The 21,125-nt window shown below is 46.7% G+C and overlaps 1 protein-coding gene across 2 annotated transcripts; it reads left to right on the forward strand.

Moving 5' to 3' along the window:
- The first annotated feature begins 422 nt into the window (after positions 1-422).
- On the forward strand, positions 423-19,818 carry Trim16 (tripartite motif containing 16). 2 transcript variants are annotated; one of them, XM_036196458.1, is made up of 6 exons: positions 423-1,176; positions 8,502-8,597; positions 13,389-13,622; positions 15,865-16,030; positions 16,401-16,496; positions 18,642-19,818. In XM_036196458.1, the coding sequence occupies exons 1-6, from the start codon at positions 676-678 to the stop codon at positions 19,223-19,225; spliced, it is 1,677 nt and encodes a 558-aa protein (XP_036052351.1). In that variant the 5' UTR covers positions 423-675; the 3' UTR covers positions 19,226-19,818. The 2 variants fall into 2 exon arrangements, with proteins under 2 accessions (XP_036052351.1, XP_036052352.1); XM_036196459.1 differs by lacking the exon at positions 15,865-16,030 and having other exon boundaries at positions 18,642-18,927.
- The last annotated feature ends 1,307 nt before the right edge of the window (positions 19,819-21,125 follow it).

Genomic DNA, 21,125 nt, shown 5'->3' on the forward strand with positions numbered 1-21,125 from the left:
CACACACACACACACACACACACACGAACCCACACACACGACCCCCCCCCCACAAACAAAATAGAAGTCAGCTAGTCAGCTAAAAGCAAGTTACTAAAAGTGAAGCTAGATGATATTATTTATTTACTTAGATCATAGTTTTAGTGGTGGTGGCGGTGGTGGGGGGACAAGCTGGTGGCTCATGTAGGGTAAGAGGCTGCTCTAATGTCAAAGTCCTTGCATTTTGGACCCTTTAAAACAGACGACGCTAAATATGGCTTGTGGGAACATTCAAAGCCACACGGGCTTACAATAGAACTCAGGAATCTCTTGCTGTCTTCCAGAGCCACAGGCACACGTGGTCGCCCGCAGAGCCTATGGGAGACAGTTCCATAAGAATAGAAGTTTCTGGGCTGGACTAGAAATAGGAAGGAGAAGTCTGAGCCAGTGAAGACTGCAGAGCCAAAGGGCAGTCCTGAGCCTGAGGATCGAGTCGCCTTGTCACTGCGGCTGGCTACTAGCCAATCCGGAGGAGCTCAGTCCTGTCTGAGTAGCTGAGCTTCCTCGGAGGGAGGAAACAGTTAATGTCTCAGGCAGCTGCAATCAGCTAGGCGTGGCTCTCGGGTCTGACTTGGGCTACACAGATCCGGAGGCAAGGGGCAGAGGAAGGACGTCTTAGTCCCGCAGAGCCTCCAGATGGCTGAATTGGATTTGATTGCCCCAGGGCCACTGACCGGGGTCAGCGTTCACCCATTGGCCCCTCTGGTCCCAGACCCTCGGTCAGCTATCCCAGTAGAAGAAGAGGATGTGGACTCTCTGGGGAAGCCAGGAGAGGAAACCCAGGGGCAGGGCTGCTATCCCGCAAAGGTCGGGGCTCCTGGTGATGAGGGGGAGGAGGAGATCCTGTGTGACTTCTGCCTTGGGGCCAGCAGAGTAAGGGCAGTGAAGTCTTGTCTGACCTGCATGGTGAATTACTGTGAGGAGCACCTGCGGCCACACCAAGAGAACAGCAAACTGCACAGCCACCAGCTGACGGAACCCGCCAAGGACCGGGATCTGCGTACCTGCCCTGCCCACCACAGCCCTCTGGTTGCCTTCTGCTACACACACCAGCAGTGCATCTGCCAGCAATGTGGCGAGGGTGAGCACAGGGGCCACAGCACTGTCTCCCTGGATGCAGCTCGCAGGAACAAAGAGGTGAGTGATGGGGTCTGTCCACATGGGACGGGGCAGTGGGAGATGGGGTCCCCAGGGAGAGGTCAGACATGCTGCCACTCCTGGCTCTGTGGATGCCCCTTTGGTGTTCTGAGTTTAGGACTTTAGCCGTAGTGCCTGGGTGTTGGTCCTGTGTAAGTAAATATCTATAGTGTAAGTAAATATCTATAGCCTTTGGCTTTGGAAACCAAAGTGGGTCACTGTCCCCATCCCTGTGTCCCTGTTACTGTGCGGGCTCTATTGTCTCGGTCCCTGCGTGGGAATTTCTTCCTGTTTCTTGTTCGTGTTTGGTAAGGTGTGTTTGGGTGTGGGCTGTAGAAGTTTCGCCTCAGGAAGACGGTATTCCCCTCTGGCAGGATCTGTGAGGCAGATTCACTGTCAACCCACGAAACACAAACCTTGGCGGAAGTCCAAAAAGAATAAACCTGAAACTTCATTTCTCTTTTTCCTTTTACCGAAAAAGAAGCCAACATAGCAGGCAGCATTAGAGTTAAAAAAAAAAAAAAGCCAAGATAACAGAATTTGAAACACACACTGAGATTAATGCCAAGGATGACTTAACTCACTGGAAAATAAAAACTCCTTACCAGATAGGGCTATCAGGAGTGGCTGCGAACTACCATGCTCAAAGTCTGAAATTTTACTTCCATCAGATAAAAACACCATTTCTGGAACACTGCTTACCTTTGTCCTAAAGCCAAAAAGCCAGATGAGACCTTGGGGATGGACTCACAGGCTTGAGATTTTCTCCCGCTTTGAGATTTCCCATAGGAAGTGAGGTTGACTCTTGTCCTACAGGCCAGGTTCACCCTCAAGGCACTCACCTCTTTGCACCGCCCACAGGTGACAGGGCCACAGTTTTGCGGCATGAGTTCCTGGGCAGTAAAGGAAAGAGGGGTCTGGGTAGAGGACATTCCTCACCAGGGTATTCCTCTGTGCCTGTACCAGAGGTGGATTCTCTCTTGTCCTACTGGGTGTTTTTCTGGACAGTTCTGCACTCCAGTTACTAATGAGTCACCATTTCCGGCCTGGGAAGCTACTGGCCAACTGTTTCCAGTGTTTGCATTATCAAGGGATGTCCTGTAAGGAAAGTACAGAAATCAACAAATACATAAAAAGAAAGGGCCCCACCCAACTGAGGGAAACAGCCCTTGCTGGGTATTGCCACTTCAAAATACTGTTTGTGGATCTTCCCATCTGAAATGTCAGTAATTATTATGAGGGCTCTGATTACCTCTAGTATTTGTTCAAGTGCTGATGAGTGAGGCATGGAAGCTTCAGATCACAGCACTGTAATCTTAATAGGTGTTTGTTTTATATGTGGGTGTGTGTGCATGTGTGTGTATGTTGGTGTGTATGCATGTGGCGGCAGAGGCTAACCTCAGGTATTGTCCTGTAGGTGTGATATCTACCCAATATGTCCGCTCCCAACTTAGCATCTTTTTTTTTTTTTTTTTTTTTTAATAACCCACTAGTCCAGTTAGTACTGCCTCTTGAGCATAGGTGTGGGGCCATCCATGGGAGCGTGGGAACCCTACTAAGCCACATCCTCATAAAAGAGTGATTCTCTCTCCCCCAGCAAGTGTCAACTGCCAGTGGCTCCTTGTGTTTTGAGACAGGGCCTTTTCTCATTTGGACTTAAGTTAACCAAACAGTCTAGGCTGGCTGGCCAGCAAGACCCAGGCATCCACCTGTCTCTGCCTCCACAGCACTGGGTGATAAGCACATAACACTATGCCTAAAGTGATTTAATCTGAAAATTTTTTAGGTTTCTTTTATGTGTGTATTTTACCTGCATGTATGTATGGGCACCACCTGTGTGCCTAGTACTTGTAGAGGTCAGAAGAGGGTGTCAGTGCCCCTGGAACTGAAGTTATAAGCAGTTGTGAGCTGCCATGTGGGTACTGGGAAGCAAATTCAGGTCCTCTGCAAGAGCATCAAGAGCTCTTAACCACTGAGCCATCTCTCCAGCCCCAGCTTTAAAGATACTTGTTTATTGTTATTTGATGTATATGGATGTTGTGTCTGCATGCATGATTATGCACCACTTACATGCCAGGTACCAGAAGTACAGACAGCTCTGAGCCACCCTGTGGGTGCTGGGAATTGAACCCAGATTCTCTGGAGTGTAGCCAGAGCTCTTAATGGCTGAGCTATCTCTTCAGCACCCCCAGCTTTTTAAAAATGTAAGTTCTAGGTATTAAATTTAGGTCCCCATGCTTGCACAGCAAGCATGTTACTGTCTGAGCTGTCTCCCTGGACCTAACCTTACTTAAAAAGAATAACTAAACAACCATGAAAACAAACGAACAAACAAACAAACAAAAAACTAACCACTACATACAGTAGAGACATTTGGGCACAGCGTGTTGCTATTCTCTTTGGGTACAGTGTCTGAACTTTACGAATTTTTAACTGGAAAACCTATGCACGAGGATGTTAAAAAACAATCTCGGGGTTGGGGATTTAGCTCAGTGGTAGAGCGCTTACCTAGCAAGCTCAAGGCCCTGGGTTCTGATCCTCAGCTAAAAAAAAAAAAAAAAAAAACCCAAAAAACAAACAACAACAACCTCTACCAAACAGTGCAGCAGATTTGAGTACAGAGGAAGTTCTCCACACCAATTCCAGATCCCACATCCTGTGCTCAGAACACCTATGTTTCGTTCCCTCAGAAATGCCCTGAGCCTGTACCAACCCAGATGCAATACAAACTGAAGGCTAACCACCCTGTACCACTCCTGTACAAAGTTCTGGGTGAGCACTTTGGGCAGGAGGAGCAGTGTGGAGCATATATGGAGCCCCGGATGCAGACAGCTGTGCAACACAAAACGCTGGCTGAGAGGCTGGGGGCAGGGGTCCAGAGCTACAGACCTGTCATGGACCCCTCTTTCTAGTTTGCTTTAGAGAGAGAGCTGTGCCCTTTCCATCCTACATCCTCGTTGTCGGCCCAGAAAGCAAGCGTACTCTGTAGCCATGGCCACACTCTAAGTGGTTCCACCAAGTCTTAGCAGCCAAAAGATTTATTCCAAGGAGCCCAAGAGCCCAGCTCAGGAGACAGTTTCTTGAAGAGACAAGCACCATTAGGATTGTTTTGAAAGACTTATTAGACATATAGAAGGTTCCAGAGGGCCAGTGTTCTTTTCAGCTAGCCCACACCTCCTGCAAGTAAACTTGCTTTCTGAAGGTCACTCTGGAGCCAGCCAAGGGCTCATAACTCATGCAGGCATGTTGTGTACAGGAAATGGCAAAGTCAGGTCAGCTGGGAGGGCACAGAGTGATATTTCTGTAAGCTACGTGAGTCCTTTCTGAAGTGCCCATGGTCACCGCCAGTTAGAGTGATGGATGAAAACTAGGCGTCGAGACCTGGATGCACCTGACCACTGGTTCCATCCTGACGAACTTCCAGAGCTCAGCTGCTCCTAACAGAGACCTCAGTGCTCCCCTCAGCTCTAGCTCAGTGTCCTGAGGCTCCTATTACCTTGTCAAAATCTCAGGCCTGCCAGTGGAAATGAGATCTCCATCTTCCCTGTCCTCCCCCTCTACCCGTGTGTGTGTGTGTGTGTGTGTGTGTGTGTGTGTGTGTGTGTGAAATCTGGGTTCCTGGGACTGCTTTTGTTATTTTCCCCGTAAGTGTGTGTGGTTCCCTCCTGTTCTTCAGAGTCCACTTGATGGGTTAAGAGGGATGCTGGCTGTACTGTGTACCCTCAGGGAATTTGAACTTAGGAAGGTATGACACATACTATAATTTCATGGCATGCCAAAGGGTTGGTGCAACATAACTGTTGTGTGTTCCAAATGGGGACCCAGCCTGAAAGTGACATCAGCACAGTGCTCCTGGAGGAGGGAAGGTCTGAGCTAAGGCCTTCGAAGGCCACTAGTGCCAGGCCACTAGCTCAAGCTCAGGATTGATTCCAGAAGGTCAAGATGGATCTTGATCGCACACAGTCTCCATGAAGAGAAGGTGCCAACCATCTGAGAACTGGAAGGATTTGTGCTTGTCTGGAGAGCTGTCCCTGAGCATCACCCAGTCTGTTTGCTGGTAGTCAATGCGTGGTATGGGGCCACTCGGGGTAATAATTTCTCACAGAAACCCAAGTGAGTGCCTTGGTGTCAGTATTATATAACTTGTTTACTCACAAGCACCAGACTATCCCACTACGCTTTCCAAGAGCCAGGAGTGCGTGGCTTAGTTGATCTTATTGGAATGCAGTAGGTCCTGGTTCAGCCACGGAGGAATGGAATCAGCGTCCAGGTCTAACTCTTGTGATAGCAAAGGCAAAGCCAGTCTTACAGTAGAGTAGACACTAAATGACTCGACAAGATCCTACAGCCAGGAACAATGTCTTCATGCTCCAGGATGGTCCTTTCTCAATGCTCTCCCACTCTGTGCTCTATGTTAGCAGACGTGGCTGTCTGCGCTCCCAGGCAGCACCGTCCTGCTCTCAGCCTGGGCCTGAGATGAGTGCAGGGCTGCTCTCTTAGGGGACTCTGAGGACAGCGTCTAAGGCAGCCCATCATTTTCTAGGAACAGGAATAACTAGAGAGACAAGACTCAGCCCCACCTTTTGTGGTAATTGGGAGTGTTTTCCTTGTGGTGACTCAGAGGGGTCCTCCTTTGGTGCGTAGGCATCCCTTTCTCCTTTTATGGAAGTCTGAGGGCAGAGGCGAGAAGCCTCTTGCTGGACACCGTGGGCGTCTCTCAAAGGCTGGGCTAGGATAACGGCTTTAAAACTCACTGTGTAACCGCTGCTGAGATGAACCAGGTTGCTAGGGCATGCATAAGCAATTCACCTTTCCCTCCTTGACCCTGGGGCTGGGTCACTGCAGAAGATTCCGAGATTGCCCTCGGATAGGCCAGGCACCCCTCCTCTCCTTTCTCTCCACTCCCCACTCCCAGGCAGCAGGTCTCAAGGGTGTGATCCCCAGGCACCCTCAGCTTCACTCCGGTGACCTAGAGCAAAGTTGGCCTGCCAGCCGGCTCTCCGCGATGTCCTGGTGCTCTGCCTACAGCTGTTTCTTCAGTGTGTGTGTGTGTGTGTGTGTGTGTGTGTGTGTGTGTGTGTGTGTGTGAAGGGAGGTGTGAAACTCCCCCAGGCTTCATGGGAAAACAGCCAGATGCTCATGTCATGCCCTTGTGGACACAGGACAGTGGCGGTACCTCTGAGGTTTGCAAAGGCTTAGGTTCTCTATGTTGATGGGTTGTCTTTTTAGCAGATGATGGTGTCTTCTGAGCCCAAGAGACTCAGAAGAGTCCAGGCAGGCAAACCTAAGATTCTCAGGCAGGCACTGGCTTTGGCTTGGGCAGGGGTGGGGCAGGGAGGGCAGAACGTGCCTCCAGGTGCAAGCATGGAGCATGAATAAAAAGCAGCCACGGTAGCAAGCACAGTGGTGACTGATAACGGTAAGGGGAAATTACTGACACGGCACACTTACAGTTCACCTGGCTCCATCGAGTTCTTAGGAATTTCATTTAGTTCATTATCTCACAACCTGGGAAGTAGGCATTTTTATCCCCATCTCCCAGGTAAAGAAATGGACATTTAGAGACATTCTGTTGTGAAATAGTAGATGTCAATTGCTTTTCTTGGTGTCCTGGCCAGATACCTGACAAAGACCATCTTAAGGAAGGTAGAGTTTTGTCTTATGGTTTAGGAGGGATGCAGTCTGTCACGGTGGGAAGGTAAGGTGACAGGGGCTTGGGCAGCTGGTCACATTGCATCTGCAGTCACAGAGAGCAAAGGCTAGAGCAATGATTACTCAGTAGTTCAGAACACTTGCTGTTCTTTCAGAGGACCCAGGTTCGAGTCCCAGCACCCATGCCAAGTATTCAAACACATGAGATTCTGGGAGACCTCTCACATCCAAACCACAACGTTCTGCCTATCCCTGACCCCCGTAGGAACTTGTCTGTATCATAATGAAAAATACAGTTGTTCTAACTTCAACAGTGCCATAGTCTTCAATAGTCCCAGTACTGTTCAAAAGTCCAAGGTCGCTCCCGAGACGAAAGGCAATCTCTTACCTGTGGGCCTCTGTACAATCAAACACACTTTACACAGTTCTGATATATAAGGCACACAGTAAATATTCTCACTCCAAAGGGAGGAATGGGACATAACAGGGAAGAGTGAAGCCAAAGCAAGGTAATAAAAACACCCTATAGCTTCATGCCCAGTTCTCAGGCTTGGGATGGGATCATCTGGCTTCCAAATGATTCTGCTAACTGCAGCACACATAGCCTTTTCCCTGGGCAGGCTGTACTCCATGCCTGCAGCTTTCATCAGCAAATATCCAATGGCTCTGGAACAGCCCAGATTTCAACTTACCGTCACCTTCTCACAGTGCTCTCTCAGGGCCTCCGTGTAGAGAGTCAGACTTGCCACACACCGCCTGGACTCACTAGCTTCCTGGACTCCTGGTGCAAGCCCGCATCACCCTCTTACTCTTGTATCTGTCCTGCTTGCAAACCCACGACCATGTGGGTGAGACTGCCAGGCTCTCCAGGCAGCTCAAGATGTAGCTCGGCCTCTTAAACTACAGCTGTAGCGGCCCCTGGATGTATTGCTGGCTGGATCTTCTAAAACACATCAGCAGGCAGTTGTTTTTGAGCAGGGGGCCCCTTCTGTGACAGTCTCAGTTCAGGGTCTCTCCTTTGAAATATATTTGCATCTTCAAAAACTGGACCTTTTGATGGGAAGTCTTGCTCTCACAGCACTTTCCCTATGTCCCAGGCAGAGCACGAGGCTTCTCTTCAATGGGGCTAATCCCTGTATTGATTACAGATGATTTAGAATCCACCCTTGTCTGCATCTTTAATTTCTCATGCTAATTCCTTGACAACTTTCCTATTTTTCCTACTCACTTGTTACTCTCTCTCACTGCAGACCTGGATGAGAACAGTGAACATTAAGCATGACTCAGCCTGAATGTTAGTCTGTCTTGAGATGTCCTCCGCCGAACAAATTTGTCTGTTACTTTTGAATTCACCCTGAATTAACTTCTCCGGACCCAGGCAGAATATAGCTAGAGTCTTTGCCAGAGTGGGACATAAATGACCTGTATCCCAGCACAACATTCATGCTCAGGACATGGCAGCTGCTTCATGCTGAGTTCTGTCCCGGGATACCACTGATACCTGTCTGACCCTTTGTGCCTCTAGGCTGGCTTTGAGATCAGTTTTAAAGGTTATGCTCTCCTTTTCGGGGAGAAAGGCAGGGATATGAAGGACAGAAAGTGCCATTGTCCTTGGGGACTATCTGTATACACCAGACTCTTCGCTCCGTAATTCTCTCCTTCTTCCTCCTTAGGCTGACCTTCGGTGCATGCAGCTGGACCTGGAGCAGAAGCTTAAGTTGAATGAAAATGCCATTACCAGGCTCCAAGCCAACCATAAGTCTGTTTTGGTAAGACTGGGTCGGGTTACCTGTCTGGCTTCAGTGTACCTGGCACCACTGCAGGGTTAGTGAGACCCATTTGGGGCTGTAGGATACGGGTTGAAGATCCAGCTGGGGTGTCAGCAAGTGTAGTAGGCACAGTTGGCCACGTTATGAGGTGCCTTCACTTTGCCAGGATTTCTTATAAAATTGGCGTAAGCAGGCTGGAGAGATGGCTCAGTGGTTAAGAGTACCGGCTGCTCTTTCGGAGGACCCTAGTTCAATTTCCAGCACCCATGTGGCAGCTCACAACTGTCTTTACCTCTAGTTCCAGGGGATCTAATGACCTCTTCTGGCCTCCATGAGCATCAGGCATGTGTTACACAAATATAAATGTGGGCAAAGGCCCATACACATGAAATAATAATAAGGCTATTTTAAAAATCGACTTAAGTTTTAAAACTGGTTAAGTGAGTCACCTCTTAATAATATGAAATAGACCCAGGTTAGTCTTGGACTAACAGCTTTCCTAATTTTATATGTGTATATTCTCTCTCTCCTCTCTCTCCTCTCTCTTCTCTCCCCCCTCTCCTTCCTCCTGAGGGGCACATATTGTCTCTTTATCTTTCTTTTGACAGAGTTCCACTTTGCAGCTCATACTCGCCTAGAACTCACTATATAGAGCAGGTAGCACCAAACTCTTAGCAATCCTCCTGCAGCAGCCTCTCAAGCGCTGCTGGGATCACAGACACACACCACCACATCAAGATTATATATGTTTTCTTGATTAATGCTGTGATTGGAGGTCTTTAGTCAGAGCTCCAGGGATTGTGTGTCCTCTGGCTTCTTCTATCCCAGGAGGGTGGTCTGCAGGAACCTGGAAAAAAGAATCAAGGACTCCTGGATTAGTTAGTCGTATTTGGTAAGGCCAATGCTATGACAGGCAGCTTAGCTTTAGTCTCTTCTGGTTTGATTTTAATTTCCCAATAATAAGTCCCATAAACACCTGTCATTGGTGACAAGCCAAGAGCCACCACTCATAAGAGAACACAGTACACCTCCCCTGTGGCAGTGAATTGGAAATATCATCTTGCAAGCTGAGAATGAATGACTCTATCCATCTGACTGTCCACCATTTACCCACACTTTATCCACCTACTTACCTATCTGTTCACCTACTCATCTACTTATCTACATGCCATCCATCCATCCATCCATCCATCCATCCATCCATCCATCCATCCAACCTACCTATCCATTCACCCAGCTACCTCCATTCATCCATCCATTCCATCTACCTATCCATCTATCCAACCACCCCATCCATCCATCCATCCATCCATCCATCCATCCATCATCCATCCATCCATTCATCCATCCATCCCATCTACCTACCCATCCATCCATCTACCCCATCAATCTATTCATCCACCCAACTACCCCCATCTATCCATCCATCCATCCATCTATCCATCCATCCATCTATCCTTATCCACCCACCCATCCATCTATCCACTCTCCCATCCATCTACCCATTCATTCATCCATCATCCATCCATCCATCCATCCATCCATCCATCCATCCATCCACTCATACATTTATTCTAATCTAGTATCCAACTTGGTTTCTGTCTCCTGAGTGTTTATAACCAACTAATCACTGAAGGATAAAAACCTTCCTTACCCATAGCCAGTAGGTCACTGGCCTTCTAACTATGGTGCTTTCTGTATCTCCCAGCAGTTAGGCCACACCCCTGAAGTCTCTCCCTCTTAAGACACAGAGTTGGCAGGCCCTGCCTCTCCCTTGCAGCTGCAGGACAGGTTTATGGCCCTACGTTGTGCTTCCTTTATGCCCCTTGGCATGTAGGCTAGTCAGGCGAGGTCACAGTGTAGCACCTACCTCTGGTCCCCATGAAAATCTATAGGATGGAGGGACCACCCTTGTTCTAGGGATGGGAAGGGAACTGACATGCCTAGAGACTCCTGTCTCTCTCTTCAAGGCCCCTCATGGCTGCGGATGATCATGAGATGCTCACTCTGAACAAAGCTAAGTAATCTCTCATGTCAGATGTCAACATCCTCAGTACAGACCTCATTTTTTTTTTTTTTTTTGTTATAGGCACAATATCTTTTTAAAGAAAGAAAAAAAAATTGTTCCTGTAAAGTCTCAGAGACTTGATTTGCAAGTTCTGGATGATTTGGAGGCTCACACAGGACACTGTTCTGGCTCTTTAATCTCATTCCTACTTAGTTCTTTTTTTTTTTTTTTAAGATTTATTTATTTATTATATATACATGTTCTGCCTGTATGTATCCCTGCAGGCCAGAAGAGGGTACCAGATCTCATTACAGATGGTTGTGAGCCACCATGTGGTTGCTGGGAACTGAACTTGGGACCTCTGGAAGAACAGCCAGTACTCTTAACCTCTGAGTCATTTCTCTAGCCCTACTTAGTTCTCATAATGACATGGTAGCCAGAGAGATACTGCAATGGCCCTCATATACCAGGAATGTGGAGACACACAGAGAGACATTAAGGCTGTCTTGGACTCTTCATATTGACTAGATGGGAGAATCTGGGATCGTTGTTTTCTTGCCTCGAGAATGATTCAGTACATTGCTGGGTATGTGTGCCATCCTCAGATTTTTAAACCATTAACTACTAACTACTTGGATTTGTTCTTGGCTCTCTCTTTGCATGGCTTACTTGTCATGGTTTGGGAAGTAATTAACATCCTTGACATATTCCATTCATACGACAATCAACATTTCTCAATGGAAGGTTTAGGAAGAAGATGCCCAGCAGGAGTCTCATCCACCAACATCATCCATCAGCAGATGCCTCCTTTAGGCTAGCCTTCATCAGGATGATCTCTGATGGGATGGAGAGGGACATGACCTTGAATTTTGTCTTCAGGCTAATGCCATTTAGCCCATTTAGCCTCACATAATTGTTCTTTTATGAGGAACCTACATAACGTAATTATGGAGGTTAAATGGACTATGTTCTTTTCCCATGACACCTTCATATTGATTTCTATGTCTTTTTCTGTTCCTGGATTTTAGAGTCTATTTAAAAAGTGGCCATAAGCCAGAGAAGCCAAAGCCAAGCAGTGTGGCACTGTGCTGGTCTTATCAACACCACTTACTAGTCTAGGAGTTCTTGACTCTTTTCTCCAGCCTCCAGTACGTTAAGACAGTGATCTGCTCAGACAGACCATCCTCCTCCATGATAGAAGAAGCCAGGGCATGTATAATTAATTCCTGGAGCTCTGAGTGAAAAGCTCCACACACTCGACCAGGCAAACACACCCTGGTTCAGAAAGCACATGCAAGTTTGTTATAGACCCACCCACACCTGTGTCCTCAGCACTTGGTAGGCTAAGACAGGGGGATTGCCCAGAGTTTAAAGTGAGTCTGGATAGGGAGTGAGCAGGGTAGGGAGTCCCTACTTGCTTCTATGACTCATGAAACATGTATACCTACTGCTTGATGGGTGGGAAGGATGAGTGAGCCCCAGAGCTGGAATGAGTTAGTTAATGTGGAGCCTGAATGAAACACCAACAGCTCTACAACCCCCAATCTCCACCCCTCAGAGCAAAGGCTATAAGCAACACTGACCTGTCTTCTATTTTCAGTATTAAAATATAATTTAACATTGAGGTCAAAATCCTGCCAGATGCTGAGACAGTATGCAGTGATGAGTCCCTGTTCCATTGCTATAACCAAGTGCTTGAGCTGAGTTCTTTGTCAATGAAGTTAAGTTTGTTTGGCTCACAGTTTCAGAGGTTCATGGTCAGATGTGTACAAGCTGGGTTCTGTTGAGGGCCTCATGGCGGCTAGCACCACTGTGGCAAGAATGTGTGCAGGAGGGAGACAAAGAGAGACCAGGAGAGCAAGGCTCACTCTTTTATAACAACCCTCCCACGGGAGCTAGTGAGGGTTGGGGCCCAGGAAAACTACTTCAGTTCCTTCTGAGGGTATGGGCAGAGCCCTCTATGACTCTTCCATATCCTTCTACTGCAATGTCCGACGTGCTGTGAACTAAGTGATCCAGGACACGGACAAACTCCATCAGAACCACAGCCATGATCCAACACATGGGTGCTGATCATAGCCCTGTGAGTTTGGCAAATCATTGAATTTGCTGGTGTCTCAATTTCTTCATCTCAGTGATAGGGAGCATCATGGTGCCTTCTTGTTAGAGCGGATGAGAAGAGATGGGATGTTTGCCCCAGTGCCGGCAACAGAATAACATGGTTGCTGTGCTTATAATTTCCTGTCATTGTACAAGTAACCAGATACTTACACAAAACAGCACAATCATTTCCCTATCTCTTGAAATATATTTATCAAATACACTGAATACCGGTACTGCCCTATGACAATCAGTACAGTGGTTCTCATACCTTGTGGGTCATGACCCCTTTGCGGGGAGGAACCAAGCTACCCTTTCACAGAGGTTGCCTAAGACCATCAGAAAAACATAGATACCTACATTATGATTCATAACAGTGGCAAAATTACAGCTATGAAGTAGCAACAAAAATAATTTTATGGTTGGGGGTCACCACAACACGAGGAGCTGTATTAAAGGGTCGCAGCATTAGGAAGGTTGACAACCATTAAATCAGTATATACCCAGAAGAGTACATCTATTTTCTCAGGCACCCAGAATTCCTACAAGAACGAATCTGCCTTTTACAGTCTGGTGTTCTTTAATCTTTGGGCTTCTCCTCTTCCTGGTCATGTATGCTGAGCTTTGACCATGTTGGAAGTCTGTAATGGAGTCTTGCCTGCTTCCCACTCCATCCCCACCAGGTGTCCGTGTCAGAGGTGAAGGTGGTGGCTGAAGAGAAGTTTGGGGAACTCCTTGCAGCTGTGAGGAAGGCCCAGGCTGACGTCATGCTTTTCTTAGAGGAGAAAGAACAGGCTGCATTGAATCAGGTCAATGGCATCAAGACCCACCTGGAGTACAGGAGCATCGAGATGGAGAAAAGCAAGCAGGAGCTGGAGAAGTTGGCCACCATCAGCAACACTGCACTCTTCCTGGAGGTACAGAGGCTGCGGGTGGATTGGGAGCAGGGGACTCTCGATGCATCTGGCCTGAGACACACCCGTGCAAGGGACTGTCTTTTCATACAGAGAACTGTAAAAGCAGGGGAGTCAGGTCTTGATTCATCAGGAAACAGTAATACAGGAGGGGCCGAGAGGACTGATTAGATGGAGAAGGTCCTGGAAGGTGGCTCAAGTTCTGAGCTCTGCGTGTGCCAGAAAGAGACCACCATGTGCAGACAGGACTAGAAGAGACCAGGGCTGGCACAAGGAGTCAAGGTGCTTTGACAAGGAGTGGGTGTGGGGTCTACAGTGGCGGAAGACAAGCCCGGCAGGGCCAGACCAGCATGCAACCGTGAGGGACTTTAGGTGGTGATGCGAAGGGCACAGAGATATGTTTCATGAAACACTCTGGCAGGTGTGCATGACAGTGTGAGACCGGCTAGTTTTCAGATTGGGCTTTGTCCACTGGGGTAACCGAGGAGGGCTGAGCAAAGGGGATGGAACCTTCCATCTCACAATGTATCATGTGCATGGGAGGCGTAAACCAGTTAGCCCTAGGTCTGCAGAACATGCCCTCTTGCAGGATAACACTACCCATCACTAGATATCACTGTGTAGTGTTGAAAAAACTCACCCAAACTCTCGAGGGTATCAAATTCCTCACTCACCAAACTGACAGGTCGGAGTCAATAATCTGCAACTTTTCTTTCAGTTTTACTATTCAAATACAAACAATTCCTTGCTTTTGTCTTTTTAAACAATTCCCTTCTACTTACAGAAAACCAAATACTTATGATGAAAACCAGAAATATGTGAAAGAAAAACAAACAAAAATGCTTGTAACCTTAGTAACCAAACTCAGCCAGTGAAAATACTAAAAAAGGCCATGAAAAGTGGACAATCGCTCTTTCTCTCCATTGTTTTGCTTTGCAGTTCCAAAACACAAAGAAAATGTGAACATTTGAGTCCTCAGTCCATGAGACTCTACCAGGATCTCTTTTAAAAAGTGAAAGTAATTTCCCTTTCTTCTTCTTTTGTAACTTTATTATTATTATTAGACAAGGTCCCATGTAGCCCAGGTTGGCCTCTAACTCACTATGTACTGAGGATGACCTTGAACTTCTGACCTTCCTCTTTCTTCCTCCCAAATGCTGAAGTTATAGCAGCAGCCACCATGCCCACTTTATGCCATACTGGGGGTCAAATGCAGGTTTTCATGCATGTTAGGCAAACACTCTTACCGACTGAACTACATCTCTAGGCCCGGTAACTTTTATTTTTGAGATTAAAAAACTTGAATAATCATAAAATATATTTTAGCATAATGTAATTCAGTTGTAAAATTTAGTGAAAGATGGGTTACTGTTTCCACAAATAATTCAAAGTGAAAGCATTTCTTTATTTATTTAGATAGGGTCTTCCTATGTAGCCCAGGCTGGCCTTAAACTTGGGCTCCTCCTGCCTCAGCCTACTGAATGCTGGGATTACTGGCATGGACTGTAATTTATACCAACAGTACCCATGTTTTGCTTCACCTATTTGAATTACTTTTATCTTGCACTGCACCAAACCAATATACAATATGAAAATGTTCGTCTACAGAGCTCTGGTTTGGACCCCTCTTCTATAGGTCTGCCTGGGTATGACCAGTTTCGTTACTGCTCTATCCTGTCTGCTATCTGAAGCTTCATCTGCACCTGAGTAGTGATGATGCATTCATTGCACATAAAAACAATCTTCCCTGACCCTACATTGGGTTTGGAACTTAAGTAGCTTAATGTGATTTACTGATGTATGCATAACTTTCAAATTCTAAAACAAAGTGCAAGAATAGCAAATGCATTCATTGGGTTGACAGGACTGAGGGTTGGCTTGGGACTCTTCAGACCACAGCAGCAGCACCAGCAGCCAGTTCTTCCATTCTCACCACAACTCACACTTAAGCTACGGAAAGAGAAAGGATTTAGGGAAGGACCGACCTAAGACTGTTCTTACTCCCTGGTCCCCAATCTGAGTTGTATATGGGAGCTGTCTGCAGTCATACATCTTTTGACATTAAGAAACCCCCTTTCCTACTTGATTTTAAGAAGGCTCACTTCCTTTGTAGGGTCTAGAAGCATAGAAAAAAACACTTTATATGCACTTCCTCTGTGAAGCATGCATTGCCGTCAGCCCATTTCAAAGATGGAGAAAGAGACATGCTGAGAAGAGCTGCCTGATTCTGTTTCCCTCTCTGCAGGAGTATTGCAAGATTAAGAAGACAGAAGAGACTGTCTTCCCCAGCATTTACATAGGGCTGAAGGATAAACTCTCAGGCATCCGCAAGGTCATCACAGACTCAACTCTGCACTTAATCCAGTTGCTAGAGAGCTATAAAGAAAAGCTCCAGGAGTTTTCCAGGGAAGGTGAGGAACTTTCTAGAATGGTGATGAGGAAAGAGGAAACCTGGGAAGGAAGGGAAAAGGACCCATTTCAAAGCCATTCTTTGGCTAATGATTCTTATCTCGACTTTATTTTATAATTGTAACCTGAAGGAGGTAAATCGGCCATATTGCATCAGCATTTCTGTGACTAACTTCTCAGGCTGCAGACATTTGGGTTTTAAGTGGATTCTGTGTCAGCCTGGGCTCTTCTCCATCAAGGTTTGTCTGGTACATGGTGTGTGCCCAGGTTCCCAGGCACCAAACCCTCCAGAAGCCCCTGGAAGGGCAGCCTGTTTCTTGGGTACTCCCAGTCAACTGGACAGGTGCTATTCACAACTCTCTGATTTTCTAGAGGAATATGACATCAGAACTCAAGTGTCTGCCGTTGTCCAGCGCAAGTATAGGACCTCAAAACCTGAGCCCAGAACCCGGGATGAGTTTCTCCAATGTAAGTTGTGAAAGGCAGCCCCTTCCAACACACTGGTGGCAGTGGGATGCTTTGCCAAAGCAAGAATACCATATCTGGTAGAGGATTTAGGTTCTTGTAACCTCTCATCTATTCCTCAATGATAGACTTTAAAGTTTTTAATTGAAAACATTTCTTCCTGAAATAAATTGAAAAATGCAAAAATTCCTATATACCTACCTAACACTCAGTTTCTCCAAAATGCTGACATCATACATAACTATAATACATCATGCAAGAAAGTAGCATTGCTCCTATATTATTAACAACGTTGCAGTTTTTTACCCCAGCTGTCTTCCTTCCTTTTCTATTACTATGATAAAACGCCACAACCAAGGTATTCATAAAATAAAAAACAAAGTGTTTGTTGGGAGCTCACAGTTTCAGAGGGTCAGAGTCCATGACCGTCATGGCGGGAAGCACGGCAGCAGGCAGGCATGGTCCTGGAGCAGGAGCCGAGAGCTTGCATATTGAGAGGCAACCTAGAGGCAGAGAGAAAGAGACACTAGGAATAACATGGGCTTCTGAAACCCCAAAGCCCAGCCCCAGTGACACATCCCCTGCATCAAGCTCACACCTCCGAATGCTTCCCAAACAGTTCTGCTAACTGGGGACCAAGTAGTCAAATATGTGAGCCTGTGGAGGCCATTCCCATTCAAACCACTGCACTGCCCAAAGTTGAACTCAGAGACACAGATGTGTGTTCTGTTGCTGTGAGAAAACGCTCCGAACAAAAGTGACTTAGGAGCCGGGTGGTGGCGGCGCATGCCTTTAATCCCAGCACTTGGGAGGCAGAGGCAGGCGGATCTTTGTGAGTTGGAGGCCAGCCTGGTCTCCAAAGTGAGTCCCAGGAAAGGCACAAAGCTACACAGAGAAACCCTGTCTCGAAAAAAAAAACAGAAAAAACAAACAAACAAACAAACAAACAAACAAGGAAGTATCCCACCACCCATCTACAAAAGCAATGTGTGCAATATATGGGAAGTCATACATTAGCCAGCCTGATTCAGCCACTCCATAGTGTATATATTTCAAATATCATGTTGTGTATCATAAACACAAACAATTTTTATTTGTCAAATTCAGAACTTAAAGTGAGAAAGTGCTCCATGGTAGTCAAGAATTCATCAGGTTTCACCTCCCAGCTGGAGAAACTTCACTGTAGTCACAGCTCATTTGTACGGCATCCTTCTGGAACATGCAACTGAGGTGTGCTCCTGTGTGGTTGCCCCATCTTTTCCTCTGGTTATTATGTGGGCCCCAGAAACCCACAACTATGTCTTGCTCTTGTCGCAACTCTGAAGGTCTTGGCCTCCACCTGCTTTGTTCCCTCCTGTCTCCTGTCAGAAGCACATTTTAGAGACAAACGTAAAACCATATGCTAAATGCCATTTGGTCTTAAAATGAAAGTTAAGCATACCCCAGTATAATTTGTCTTTCTTTACAAGTGGTTTTACATGTGTTAAACTTTCTTGAATATTATTTTAGGTAATAATACAACATATCGTTTTGAAATACTATTCTTACTGGGGAAAATAATTAAACAGCTTATTATACTATGCCAGGCGAGATTAACATATGGCTGAGATGGGGGTGAAGCAAGAGGCTTGGAAGGAGTGGCTGGGGTACGGGAGGCTTGGAAGAGTGGTGACTGTATTGTAGGAAGGATGAGGGCAAAAGAAATATGGGAAACAATTTTATGTTTGACTTGAGTAGATGTGCATTGGAGGTGCTGTTGTTAGTCTTTGTGGTTAGGAAGAAAACACACTTGACAGTGTGTCTAAGGTGTACCATGTTAAATGCTGGTCAAATACTTAGCAAATGAATGAGTGGATCCAATGTAGGTATACAAGGATCTGAATTTCTGAACTCACCCCAGACCTGTAGAATAGTGCCTGACTTCCTGTATACAGTCTATGAATGAATGGACAAGTTAATTGCTCTATTGAGTTCAGATATTACAGCAAGTGCAATCAACTCGAGCTTCAGAAAGGGGTGTGTTCTCTCCACTGGTTTTCACTTATCCTAGGGAAGCACTGGCTGGGCAGACAGAACCAAAAGATGGTGTACTCTCATGAATGCCTTGGGGGTCAGCTAGGTTTAAAGTTGTCTTCTATGTTTCCTCAGATGCATGTGACATCACATTTGACCCAGACACAGCACATAGGTACCTTCGTCTGCAGGAGGACAACCGCAAGGTCACCAACACCACACCCTGGGAGCATCCCTACCCGGACCTCCCCAGCAGGTTTTTGCACTGGCGGCAGGTGCTGTCCCAACAGAGTCTGTACCTGCACAGGTATTATTTTGAAGTGGAGATCACTGGAGGCGGCACCTATGTTGGCTTGACCTGCAAAGGCATTGACCGGAAAGGGGAGGAACGAAATGGCTGCATTTCCGGAAACAACTTCTCCTGGAGCATTCATTGGAATGGAAAGGAGTTCACAGCCTGGCACAGTGACACAGAGACCCCTCTCAAGGCTAGCCCTTTCCGGAGGCTCGGGATCTATGTCAACTTCCCAGGAGGAACCCTTTCTTTCTACGGCATAGAGTATGATACCATGACTCTGATTCAGAAGTTCAACTGCAAGTTCTCAGAGCCAGTCTATGCCGCCTTCTGGCTGTCTAAGAAAGAGAACACCATCCGCATTGTGGATCTGGGAGAGGAGCCCGAGAAGCCTGCTCCGTCCTCAGTGGAGACTGCTCCTTAGACTCTAGGATCTGCCTCCCAGACTTTGCTAACTGTGACGACTGGGCAGCAGCTGGTATTTTAAGGTAGAGAGAAATATCTGCTGGTGCTAGTTGGCTCTGGAAACTGTGTGGGTCCTGAGTGAACTTTCCTGCCTGCTTCTCATTGCAGTTCTTGAGTGAAAGCAGACACTCTAAGGCACCAAAGCCTCTCCCCAAGCCTTCTAGTGACGGGGTCTGCTCGGGTGATTACCACCCTTCGCTCAGAATTTATGACTAGGGCTCTTCTGAGCATAACAAGACTGCATAGGGTCTGAATAAATCACAAACACATCTCTGTGCATTTCTTATGTACTTGACCGTGTCTGGAGTGTTTTTTCTGTGTTAATTCATGTCATCTTCACGGGGTAAACATTTATGTTGTCTTTATGTTACACATTAAGAGACGGTGTCAGGGCGGCTAGCTAACTTGTTCACGGTTGGTCTGGTCACTCAGTAAATGAGGGGCAGAGTTGGGATTCAAGTCTGGGTAGGCTATTGTTGAACTTGTGACTACGTGTTACGCTTGCCTCATTAGATCATTGTGGTGGTTTGACAGAAAATGGCCCCCAAAGGAAGTGGCACTATTAGGATGTGTGGCCTTGGCCAGGCGGTGGTGGCACACGCCTTTAATCACTTCAATCACTTGGGAGGCAGAACCAAGCCAGGCAGATCTCTGTGTGTGTTTAAGGCCAGCCTGGGCTACAGAGCGAGATCCAGGACAAGTACCAAAACTACACAGAGAAAACCTGTCTCAAAAAAACAAAAACAAAAAAGAACTTGACTAAGACCCCTTCTCACTCACAAAATCCAAAAGATAATGCACATGTGGGGGTCAGAGGACAGCTTGTGGGAGTGGGTTCTGTGTTCTTCTACCATGTGGGTTCCAGGGATTGAACTCAGAGCAAGCCTTTACTGCCCAACAAAGATGTTATTAAAACAGAGGTCCATGTAGTCCAGACTGGCCTCAAATTTATGATTTCCTTCTATCTCCCAAGCATTTGGATTACAGGCTTGTGCCACTTTAAAAAAAAAAAAAAAAAGGATGTGTGGCCTTGACTACTCCGTTCTCCTTTAGACAGATGACAATCATCCATCAAGTCTTTAGGCACACCATGTTAAAATAGATCTCTATGGACCTCACCTGATGTCCCTGGTGGGATTTACCAGAATTATTACTTCCGTGTCATTTCCCATGACCCGTGTCAAGGCCAAATCTCTTCCTGTTCAACCAGTCTTGTGATCCTGTCTCAACAGTGTTCCTTTACCCACTGTGTGTGGGAGTGGGGTGGGGTGGGCTTTGAGCTCTCCTTTTCTCAAGCTTGCCTCAGTGTGACAGTCAGTCTGACCTGTTGCCTGCAAGATGGAGCACTCTCAGCTCCATCACCACAGCTGCCTGCACGCTGCCGTGCTCCCCTTCTATATCATAACGGACTGAACCTCTGAGACTGTAAGGGAGCCCCCTCAATTAAATGTGTCCCTTATAAGAGTTGCCGTGGTCATGGTGTCTCTTCACAGCAATAGTAAACCCTGACTGAGACCATCATGAATGTTACGTGTAAGGGGTAAACCACATGCTAAACGGCCTAGCCAACAAACATCCCTGTGGCTTCCCTCTCAGGGTTTGCTCATCTTTCTGCATGTTCCAGGCTCAGCTTGGTCATCAAGCCTTACACCATCCAAGCACTCACCCCTCGCACAATAGCAGCATGTTATGGTTTTGAACAGCAAGGTTTAGAATAAATGTTTTAGTGAGGCCCTTTAGGGAGGAGTCTCTGTCCTCTCTTCCAAAGTTATACAGACTTCATCGACTTGTCTATTTTCTTGTGCAAAGAGATAGTTCTTCAAGAGTCTGGGGACAGTGCTCACCTCTACTAGGAGCTC

This window comes from Onychomys torridus, chromosome 8, assembly GCF_903995425.1.
Source record: "Onychomys torridus chromosome 8, mOncTor1.1, whole genome shotgun sequence".
In the NCBI taxonomy this organism is placed as follows: domain Eukaryota; kingdom Metazoa; phylum Chordata; class Mammalia; order Rodentia; family Cricetidae; genus Onychomys; species Onychomys torridus.